General features: G+C 43.5%; 1 protein-coding gene across 1 annotated transcript; it reads right to left on the bottom strand.

Annotated features, from left to right (window-relative positions):
* Positions 1-1,896: 1,896 nt before the first annotated feature.
* PDP2 (pyruvate dehyrogenase phosphatase catalytic subunit 2) lies at positions 1,897-9,801 on the bottom strand. Its single transcript, XM_036750740.1, has 3 exons — positions 9,769-9,801; positions 8,779-8,948; positions 1,897-7,943 (listed from the first exon to the last, which is right to left on the bottom strand). Exon 3 carries the CDS (start codon positions 7,886-7,888, stop codon positions 6,284-6,286), a length of 1,605 nt encoding a protein of 534 aa, XP_036606635.1. The 5' UTR covers positions 7,889-7,943; positions 8,779-8,948; positions 9,769-9,801; the 3' UTR covers positions 1,897-6,283.
* Between the last annotated feature and the right edge of the window lie 1,548 nt (positions 9,802-11,349).

Raw genomic sequence — 11,349 nt, 5'->3', positions numbered from 1 at the left:
AGGTAGCACAGTGCCTGGTCCACAGTAATCACTTAATACACGTTTATGGATTGACCCTAAGTCCACTGCTGTCTGCCTTATACTATGCAGTCTCCTTGCTTGAATAAATATCAAACTAAATAAACATTAGAGTAAATAGAGGCCTTTTTGTTTCAATTCACTTGAAAGTGAAAGCATTTTGCTTTTGGCACAGAACCAACCAGTCATAGGATGAGGATAGCCTTTTCAAGAAGTTGTACTTGAATGACCCCCTCCCTCCCTGCTGAAAAACCACTGCACATGTGACCAGCATCGAAAGCAGATTTAAACCCAAAAAGCCTTCCAAGGGCGAACAGGATTGGGAAATGAACACAGCACTAACATCAAATAATCAAAATACCACCAGACTGGCTTCAGCCCCCTCGGGATGCACCAGGTCTGTGTAAAGCCCAAGTGGAGTTCCCTATTGGGAGTGCCGCAGGTTGCGCTTCCAATTTATGGTTGACCCTAGCTATATATAATAGGTCCTTCTGTCCTCTTTACTGAAAACACTAGGTCCTGATGAATCCTGATAAGCAATACAAAGACAGGTGGTGTGGCATAGTATTGGGAGCTCAGGATTTGCCATCAGAGGACCTGGGTTCCAAAGAACACTGGGTCAGCAGTCAGATGCTGGACTCAAATCCTGACTCACTGAAAAGGTCACTTTGGTTCTTCAGAACTAACACAGTTTTCTAATTTGTAAAATGGGGAGAGGTGAAAAGCTGACTTCTCAGGCAGTTTGCCAGTTACAAATTCACTGATCAGAATGAATTCCATAACAATAGCTGACTACTCAGATTAGGGCTTCATTTTACAGGATCAGAGAGTAGATGGCTTGTCATGAATCTAATTTTTTAGAGAAATCCACAAGCATTTTTAGCACTTTACTATATACCCTTGGTTAAGGACTGAGAATACAAGCAGAAAGCTCAGTCCCTACCCTTTCCCCTAAGAGAGAAAGACAATAAATGAGTAGAGAGAAGGGTGATAACCCCGAGTTTTCTGAAAAGTCTATCGATGAACAAGCATTTTCTAAGTGCTTTGTCATCTGTCATATATTAATACTTGCTATTTATGTAGCAATCCCAAGCTGGAGAGACTTGGAGTTTGGACTCAGGGACAGGATCCATCTGCTGACTATAGACAGGCTAGCTATGTTCAGAGACCACAGTTGATCACCAGAAGATTGGCAACTAGGAGATATTTTTTTGGTCACGATAACTCATTAAACTAAGGCATGGAGATGCAATGACCTGTATCAGGAGAGATGACCCTCACATGGATGAAAATCTTGGAATTCTTAAAACAGTGATGTAGTTATTTTCAAATTAACTCAAAACTAATCAGCTCTTAGATGTTGCTTGTAATGCCCTCAGCAATTCTTAGTTACAAGCATCAGTGGAAGAATGGAGTAAGGAGGCCTTCCTTGAATCCAAAGATACCTTCACTAAGCAGACGCCATACTATAAACATATGGCATTGGGAGAGATTTCCAAACAATAAAGCAACATAAAAATTCAGTAAAACCTTACTCATAAAGTACTTAAGTGGGTTCTCATAGGCCTCATATGCAATTAAGAGAATTATTTGTCCCTTAAATAAAGCCTTCTTGTATCCAATTGCTCTCCCATTTCAGGTTACTAAATTGAACATTAAAGGAAGGGCAAACACACACTGTAATGGGAACTCCTTGTGCTTCAAGACACCAAGTACACAGAGTATCCGTCCAACTTCTCTTAAGAGTAGACCTTGAACAACCTGTTAGAATTTCCAGGGCCAAATAAAGATAATGAAACTAAAGCTCGCCTAATCTATTAACCTAAGGCCTTAAAAAAAGTCAGTACCCCCCCCCCAAAAAAAATGCAAGTGTCAAGATTAGTTTTGCTGCTTTATTCACAAGTTGCTCATTTAAATAACTGCAAGTTAGAAAAACATCAGTGTCATATGAACATCTGTATCATCTGTACATAACAAATACAAATTTCAGAAATTATTAAAGAGCACTGTTAATAATTTCTTCCAACACAGTAAATTCTTAACAAAATAAGACAACGGTTTCACCATGGCAAGTTAAACTGGCAGGTGCCTGAGGAATTGAGATAAAGATATGTAGTTCACTAGAAAGTGCTTCATTAGTCAGTCAGTACATCTGGTCAAATGACATTTCATTTTCACAGTGATGAGGACATCTCTCTCCCTACTGAATGAGACCTGTAACAGCTATTGCTTTCCCTGAAACCAATGCTTCAAAGGACTTTCGACTGATTTATTGTGACCCAGGAGGAAATATCAGGAGCTAGCTGGACTTCTAAAAAAAATAGCTAAGTTAATGCTGTACTGTTCGTGTGTTTCCCATAAGACTAGAAATTATCAGCAATGGTACCTTCCCACTAATAGGACTAGAAGGCTGGAAACTGCACTGGGTAGTAATTCAATTTTTCCTCATATTCAGAAAGATTGTCCTAAAAAACTTTGTCATGAAAAGACTCCATTTTTTTAATATTTTAATATTTGCTAATGAAAAGTCATTAGCATCTACATTTAAATCAACACTAGGGAAGATAAATTTAAACCTACCAAATTTTGTGAAAAAGTAATTTAGAACGTGCTTATATGTTATGTGCTTCTACATATAGGTCAGCAGCATCACAGAACTTGTTTGGAGAGCTAATACTGAGCAACTTAATTGGCCATAACAGTTGGAACATTGAATTAGTACAATCATCCCTGACAAAATTTTCAGCTTATCACCATTATTGGTAACCAATGAAAACAATTATTTGCATATAAAACAATTCCTAAGGATTATTGCAAATACTACCTGAGTTTTACATGTGCAATTTTAAGAATATACAATGTTAAGCACCAAATTATGTTTGCAAAATATGTCCAAATGAAAACAAACTTTCAATACCATTTGAATCCTACTTTACCGCTACTGAAATACAAGATAATCTTGAAAGATTTAAAAAGGTGAGAAACACAGTCCAATACGCTTTAGACATTTTAATTTCTCTCCTAGGTAAGAACTTTATTGCTAACCTCCCATCCCATAACAGTTCCGACATGCCAGAGAAGGTAAATCAGCAGCTGAGTGCATGGTTCAATCAGGCTGAAGTTTTCTAACAGACATGATCCAATTCTTTAACCCAAAAGGTTCCACTGTTCTAGAGCAAAAAGAAATCTTTTGACATCTACAGACATTTAGCAGGTTGGATATAAGGTTCACAACAATCCCCATAATGGAGTACAAGCCACCTCTTTTGGTTGGTCCTTCCAGATCCAAGTCTGCAACATGTACCAAATGGGAGAGAATTTCTCAGAAGCAGAAGAGATGATCTCCAGGCACCCTGCCTGCAAAGTGCATTATTGCAGTGAAGTCTGGATTCTTCGGATATCGACATCACATTACTCAACAAACTGTTGTATTTATAATTCCAAGTGCTAAACTCAAGTTCAAGTATGGCTCAATCTAAGATTATAATTATATATACATTTTTAAAGACTCTCCCCCATCCCCTGCAAAAATGCTGCTTTTTAAGCAAGCTAAAAGGAAAAAGGGTAGTTACATGGAGTATATCAGTACTAGCAGCACTCAATTCACATTTATTTTCTTGTCAAACCAGAGAAGTCAGAAGCAACACTAATATTCCCTTGACTCAAGCAATATCTTGGAACAAAGTAAATTAAGGCAAGCCACACTAGTTGACATTTTAAGGCTATCATGGGCATCAGGGATTAAATTTATTTGCCTAGGTGAAAAGAGTGTCCAAGACCAGTTACTAGTTATTTCTGATAAATATTAGATGCAGAACTAAGTTTCACAGCACCAAATCCATGTTAAAACTAAAATAGGCCACTCATAAACATGAACAGTCTTGCAGTGTGATGGGTGGAAAAGGGAAGAGAACAACAAATTGTCCAAACCCTTAACTGCTACTTATCCACAATATCAGTTGCCAAGGGTGCATTAATCTGATAAATATCAAATAAATAGGAAAAGCCAGTGTCAAGTTACACTAATAAAGGCCCAAAAGGGATGTGAAACTTAAGCCCAAGATATATAACTTAGATTTTTTACTTTTAGGGCATTTTTCTCCCCAGAGTGAGGGAAGAAAACTTTGGCTTCAAAATTAGTGTTCAAGTTCGTCCTTCTTAGATCCCTCAAGTAGCTATTTCTGATCATGCCTAGGACACTGCCAGCTGAGTGGTGGTAGCCTTGTTCCCATCCAGTGGGCACATTCTCAGTTGATGCACCAAACATCTCTTGCTAGAAAATTCTATTTCCATGAGAGGGAATAGGGAAAGCATAAAGAGGAATGAAAAAAGTCAAACCACCCCAAAGAGAGTGAATGTTTTTCATGGTAGGACTTACAGGCAAAATATAAAGTATATACAGCTTTACCTCAGACACTAATTAAAAACTGCCTTTTAATTAGTGGTCTAATTTTTACACTCAGCACTAGATAGTCTCTAAAGATAGTGGCTGTTTGATAACGTGGCCTATTCCATACAGATGAAGACCATCTCCAAGCAAGCAGACTAGGTTGCATATTTTCTCCCCACTCCAGGCCATCAGTCCCCAGGACTACTCCTGATTTGTGTCCTAGGACCAAGCTCAGCCACTAGCTTGTTAGACTTAAGGCAAGTCACTTCCTGGCTCTGGGCCTCAGCTCACTTATTTGTAAAATGAAGGGGCTGAAACAGATCCTGTCTCCAGGTCCTTCCAGTTCCCGAGGCCTAGAATTCTCTAGGCTTTTGGAGATGAAAGAGCACCTTCTTTGTGCTTCTTAATTCTATACACTTGAATAGGTGAAGGAGCTATGATTTCCTTATGGGGGACTCTCAGCATAGGAACTCCTTCCATGACTGGACCTTCTATGACTTAGCAGATTCCAAAGGAGGTAGCCAGAGGTCAAATGACTTGTTCAAAGCCACATGGCTAAAAAGCATTGAGGAAGAGTTTGAAAGGTCTTCTATTGACCTCAACCCCAGCCCTCTGCATCCTGCTTCTAATTCCACAAGTCTGATTTTCACTCCTCAATTCAAATCCTACATTCATAACAAAGTCTGCTCCTCCCCATAAAACTGAAAAGCAAGTCATATCTACAAACACTCAATTTCCTCCTTCAAGTGCTATTCAGGAAGAAAGCAAAAATGTAGTTATTTTCCCCTCCACATCATGTCCCCTTTATGTTGTCAGCAACAGCAAAGAGAAGGTTCAGTCAAAGTAAGAGGTAAGCTGTATAACCCTGATAGCTGAAGGCAGGGAAAGACTGCCTCACTAAGAAGTATTAAGTTTGATGGATCTTGACAGGCCAAAACAGGGGAAATTATGCCTCTTTAAGTCCACCAGAAGTTAGGAGATCTACATCAGGATGATGGAGTCAGAATTCACTTGCATAATTATTCCACTATCTACTCTTGGGGGAGAAGCGAGGCAGGGTAGGGAAAAGGTTCTACAAATAAAGGTATTTAAAGAGCCTTTGACGTGAAGCCCTTAGCAAAAGTGGGATTAGATGTCCCTTTATATTTTAAGGCATACATGCAGAGATCTATTTGCAAGTTTCTATATTCAATTTTCTAGGGCCTAAAAAATAAGTAGAACATGTCATTACAAAATGTATTCACAAGGACAATAGTCTAAATATTAATATTGAATAGAACAGGGGTCCTTTAGTAGCCTTTGTAAATCATGCATCTAATATTGAAAACTCCCTTCACAGCCCATTAAGCCTATAACAGTGAATCTGGACTGAAAATTACCAAGTTCACAGGTACAGAGATATAACCTAAGACCATGTTATACTTAATTTTTAAACAAACTGACTTTTAAATTTTTATATACTTGAAGAGTTCAACAGTAACCTGGAAACGTAGGGAAAGAAACTAGTATATTTTATTCTTATGTGACCAAGAATTAAGCTTTTTTTTTTTTACATAACTCAAGCTCCAAGCATTATTCAGGATGATTTTCTCGATTCAAATACTCTTAAAATACACCTATTTGTTAATCTAGGCTATGCTCTGACCTCAAATTGGGTTTCTTTTGTGCTTACAGAAACAGATACACAATAAGACCACCGTCTTTAACTTGTATATTCAATTTTAGCCTAATCTATTAAGTTAAATATTTTCAGCAGACATTTGTACATCACTTTCCATTTCTAACAGTTAAGTTCAAATAAGACAACTTAAATAAAAAAATTTATATCCCAACATTTAAATCAACTTTGCAATAGGTGGGAAGAGGGGTAGAAACTTACTCACTCCCCTTATAAAACATGTCAATTGAGTCCGAATTAAAATAAACCACCGTAACTGTGATATCATCCCTGTACATCCGTGCTACATCATCTGGCAATGTCAACATGGCAGAAAGCCTCTCCTGGTCCATCTCCCCATATTCATTGCATCCAATGGCATGCCTTATTAGACGAGTGGCAGCATTTTGGTCAGGGGCATGGATGCCTTTAGCTTTTCTTCGGAGTAATAGGCTTTGCATGAGGCCCAAATTAGCCGGTTTCTCAGTCAATTCAGGTTTCTGCCTCCTAGACTCCTCAAGGTGCTCCACAACAAGCCTAACCACATCATCATTACCCAGCAAGTCCCACAGTCCATCAGAAGCCATAACAAGGAACTTATCCTTACGTCTCAATTGGTGGTAAGTGATTTCTGGTTCTGCAGTCAAATAAGGTGGTGTGTAGTAGTTAGGAGGGGTAAACCGATAAATATTCAAAGCCTCAGTATTAAAACCTCTCTGGAGAACACTTTGCTGCAATTCTTTGCTCCATTTTAACTGGACGTCACCAAATGCCCTAGAAGGCATGAGAACACCTAAGAGCCTATCGTCCACAATAATAGTTCTCTCCTCAGATTCTGGGTGTTCCTTCTTTAGCCTTACGAGCTCAGCTTTGTTCCAGGCATTATGGTCTCGGGTAAGGGGCAGAGAAGACCATGCTCCGTTTTCTTCCTGCACCCCAAGTATAGCACGACAGTCCCCGGCATTCGCCACATGTAAGTGAATCCCATCAACATGAGCCATACATGCTGTTGCACCAGAAAATGCAACCTGCAGGGAGAGGTTTCTCAACATTTCATCCTCCAAGGGAGCCTGAATTTCCAGAGAGATGTCAGAATCCAATCTCTGGAAGGAATATGCTAAAGCTTCCTTTATGCTAAGTCCCATTTCCATATGCAGGTCAAGCAGCTCTTGCCAATAGACCCGGAGATGGTCAAAGTGCATAGAAGTAACTTCCCTATAAAGACTGTCCCCCGGGTGCTTATGCCACTGCAGGATAGGCAGGAGAGGTTTCATACTTTCCATGGCATCCTCCATCACCTCCAGGGTTTGATGAGACATCAAGGACACCGCAACATAATAGAAGAGCCTTTCACTCACTGCCTGGGCACATGCATGGCCCCCATGCCCATCAAAGATACCAAACATCATTCCTTTAGTTTGAAGGCAAGATGCTATACTTCGACGGTCCTCAACTGGAGAGTTGGCAGCCAACTGGTTACTTTCAAACCTTAACACTGAATTAGGAAGTTTGCTCCTGTATTCAAGAATTTTATGTGATGATTCACCAGCTCTCAAGACGTCACTTATCTGGGCAGGTGTGAGCTGCAAATGAAAGTCATCTTCTTCAGTGGAAGTGTGTCTGAAAGCTTTTTGCAGAAAAAAGCCATTACTGCGTGGTCCACAATCTACTGCTGTTGATTTAAATAGTCCTTTAGAAAAAACCTTCCCTTTCAACTCATTCCTGTTTTGGACACATCTTGAATATAGACGTCCTTTTCCTTTTAAGGCGGTAATGCTGTTTCTGGCTGAATTTAAAACCCGACAGGTCACAATATTAAACATTATGAAATTAGACTGGATGGGGCTATTTCTTCAGGAGAACCAGATTTTTTTAAACCTGAAAATTAAAAAAAAACATTCAAAGCTTAAAGAAGACTTAATTCTTGAAATATGACATGTAAATATATACTGAAACTTTCACTGTCCTTTAAAAGAATTCAAAACATTTAAGTGCTGTTTGAGTCATAAGAGGTTCAAGTCCCAGCTCCAAAACTGATTACCACTGGGACCCTGGGGAAGTAACTTACCTGGCCTAGCTAGGTGGCACTGGAGTCAGGAGGACCTGAATGTAAATGTACCCTCAGATACTTCCTAGCTAAGACTCTGGGCAAGTCACTTCACCCAGTTTCCCTCAGTCTCCTCAGCTGTCAAATGAGTTGAAGGAAATGGTAAACTGATCCAGTATCTCTGCCAGGAAAACCCCAAATGGGGTCAGGGAGCTGGCATGACTGAAAGGACTCAACAAAAATGAAAGGACTGAATAAGATGACCTTTTAGGTCCCTTCCAGCTCTAAGAGATGATGAAGTGAATCCCTATCTTAAATCCTAATATCCCTATTCAATATATATTTAAACTTGTATGAATTTAGGCAGGAAAAGACAAGCAAGATTTTGGAACCAGTCATTCAAGATGACTAAAGCCATCCCATCCTCCCTACTCAAATGCACAAAATGTTGGATAAATTTGTCCCTTACTCAAAACTAAAAGCAAGCAAAATTCTAAAAACAAACAAAAAACACCAAGTCCAAGTTTATTACTCCTGGACCACCAAGACTCCAATGGGCAAGCCTCGGGTAAACTGGGTAACTCCCAGGTGACCCCTAGAAAAACTGGTTCAATCCCCTCAAAGGTCAAGCTCCAAGTCTAGGAAAGGCAGGGCTGGTTTACTTACCCCTTCTCACCACACTCATCACCTCCAGGTGGAAGAGAACAAAGGGCAGACAGGCAGGCAGCTCCCTCCTTCAGCTGAACCTCACTTCAAAGGCAAACTCCACCGGCCACACCCAAAGTCAGGGTCACCAATCCCCAGGACTGAGCTTCACCTGGTCCTCTCTGCAGGGTCTGTTGGAAAAGGACATAGGTTGGAGTCTAGGGCTGCACGACTCTGGGGGGAATCACTCAAGGCTTTGAGCGTCGATGCTTTCATCTGCAAAATGGGCAGATGAGACTGACCTGTTTAAGGGTTACTCATCAGCCAAGGGGAGCTAGGGCAGCATTAGGATTCGTATTGCCATTTCATACCTGATAAACTCCGGGCTCACAAAGGGGAAAGGGACCTGCACGTAGTGGTCTGAGGTTCAAGCATGGCCTGGCTACTAGGACTCTGGACAAGCCGGGAATGGGTATTGGGGGAGGGAAGAGCGGATGGTGGTGATGATGGTGATGATGATGCCTAACACCGGCCTAGCGCTAAGTCCGGGGCTTAGGAGCATCCTAAGACCAGGTGAATTGGTTGCCCGGCCAGGCCTGGGAGAGCTGGGCTGGAACCCGACTCTGACACCCCGGGCAAGGCTGCCCTCTCGGCAGGCCTCAGTTTCCCCAGCTGTAAAGTGCGAGGGACACTCCAGCGCGCTTACCACGTAGAGCCCAGCGCTGGGGGGGCCGGGTCCGGGCCTCGATCGGGGAGCCCAGCCCGGCGACCCCGCCCCCTGACCTCGGGCCGGAGCCTGCAGCCCCAGGCTGCGCTGCTGCCCCTGCCGCTGCCTCCCCCGCCTCCCCCGCCACCGCGCGCCGGCCGCCCCGGGAGGGGCCGCGGGAAGCCCCGGGTCGGGGCGCTGCGGCGGCGGAGGCGGAGGAGCCTCGATCAACGGCCGGTCCCGCTCGCTCCCTCCTCCCGCGTGCCCTCCTTCCCCCGCCCCCCCGCCGCGCGCCCGGGCCGCACCTGAGCTCCCGGAACCGCAGTCGCAGAGCCGCCTGCACGAGCGCGCCGCCCGGCCGGCCCCCAGGCTTCTCCTCTGCACCAACAGCTCCAAGCCTGCCCCACTCCGGGCTCCCGGCGGGGAAGAAGAGGGAGCCGCAACGCCCGCCCCCCTGCCTCCACCCGCCTCTGCCATTGGTCGAGCCGGAGCGGCCCCGCCGGTGACAGATGGGGGCGGGGCCCAATGGGAAGGGCCGGCTGAGGATGGCCGGAGGCTGCGTCCCCTCGCCTCACCTCTCTCACCCCGCCTGCCCTGGGCGGGGGCGGGGGCGCGGCCATTAACCCCTTCCCCGCCCCACCCCGGCGCTGATGCCCGAGGGCATCAGGGCTGGGGAGAGAGGAGGCTTGGAAATTACCGAAGCAAGTCTGTGCTACTTCAGAACCCTGAGGGCTCAGAGCGGAGCGGGGGCGGGGAGAGACATGACCTTAGGGCTACCTCAGAGCTACACTGACCTCCGAATAGAGAGTGCCGGACACTCAGTGCCCCAGCTGGCAGTGAACTTAGACCATAGGAAGTATGGGCCCGTGGTGTAATAGCTAGGAGAAACCCTTGAGATCATTTCGCTCAAAGGAGTAAAATCAAGGCCTCCGAAGTATGAAGCCCAAACTAGATTAAGATGTAACTGAAAAATGTTCAACAAACTGAATAATACAATGAGACATACATAATGTCAATTTGTGGTTTTCTGAGTCAATGTGCAACCACATGTGGCGCCTTCATTTGGCACCTAAGCTCTCTGGGAAGCACCCAGAACTTACCTCTTCTTCACAACTTAATTTCTCCCTGTGTTTCCTATCTTCTGTTTGGGTTGGGTTTTTTTTAATAGGATACACAGATAGATGTATACTCATGTAAGTTGTTGGCTTGGATCACTTAAATCCAATCCACTTGCAAGTTATGATGTCACCTTCCCAATGCCATGGTCCTCTTAGAGAATGAAGGACAATCAACAATCTGTATCAGTAGCTACCCCACTGGGGACCCAACTGGGAACAGTTTCAGCTAGGAAATGCAGCTCCTTTCTTCCTTCCTTCCTTCCTTCCTTCCTTCCTTCCTTCCTTCCTTCCTTCCCTTACCTGTGGATGCTCTGGCCAAAGGAATATAAATTTTGATCATTGAAACCTCACAGAATATCTTGGGGTTTGTAAGCTAGATTTCTTTGTTAAAGACCACGCCTTAAACTCAAAATCACTCTGACCCTCATAGAGTGGCCAACAATAGGCCCCAGGCCAAGACTCATTTGGTTATTGTTTGGGTCCTGATTGGCTCAGAGTGAACGTAAATAGCCATTGTTTATGACCCTAAGAGTCTTCTCCCAGATTGATTTTTTTTGACTAGGTAAAGGAGGCCATTCTTTGCCTGATTCTTATCTAGCCTTAATCACTGAATAGATAGTGCCTGAAACAGAGACCTGAGAAAGACTTAAGAAGGCCAGCTCTCCTACTGCATCCAAGGCCATCTCCAGTAGGCCTGACCCTCGGACGCCACTGGACCCACGCGGCTCCTGAGAAGAAAGTGAGGCTGGTGACTTTGCACAGCCCTCC

This window comes from Trichosurus vulpecula, chromosome 3 (assembly GCF_011100635.1).
Source record: "Trichosurus vulpecula isolate mTriVul1 chromosome 3, mTriVul1.pri, whole genome shotgun sequence".
Lineage (NCBI taxonomy): Eukaryota > Metazoa > Chordata > Mammalia > Diprotodontia > Phalangeridae > Trichosurus > Trichosurus vulpecula.
This window is presented reverse-complemented; position numbering and strand designations above follow the sequence as displayed.

Coding starts and splice junctions, on each gene's coding strand:
- PDP2 (XM_036750740.1), bottom strand. CDS start 7,888: ATGTTTAATATTGTGACCTGTCGGGTTTTAAATTCAGCCAGAAACAGC.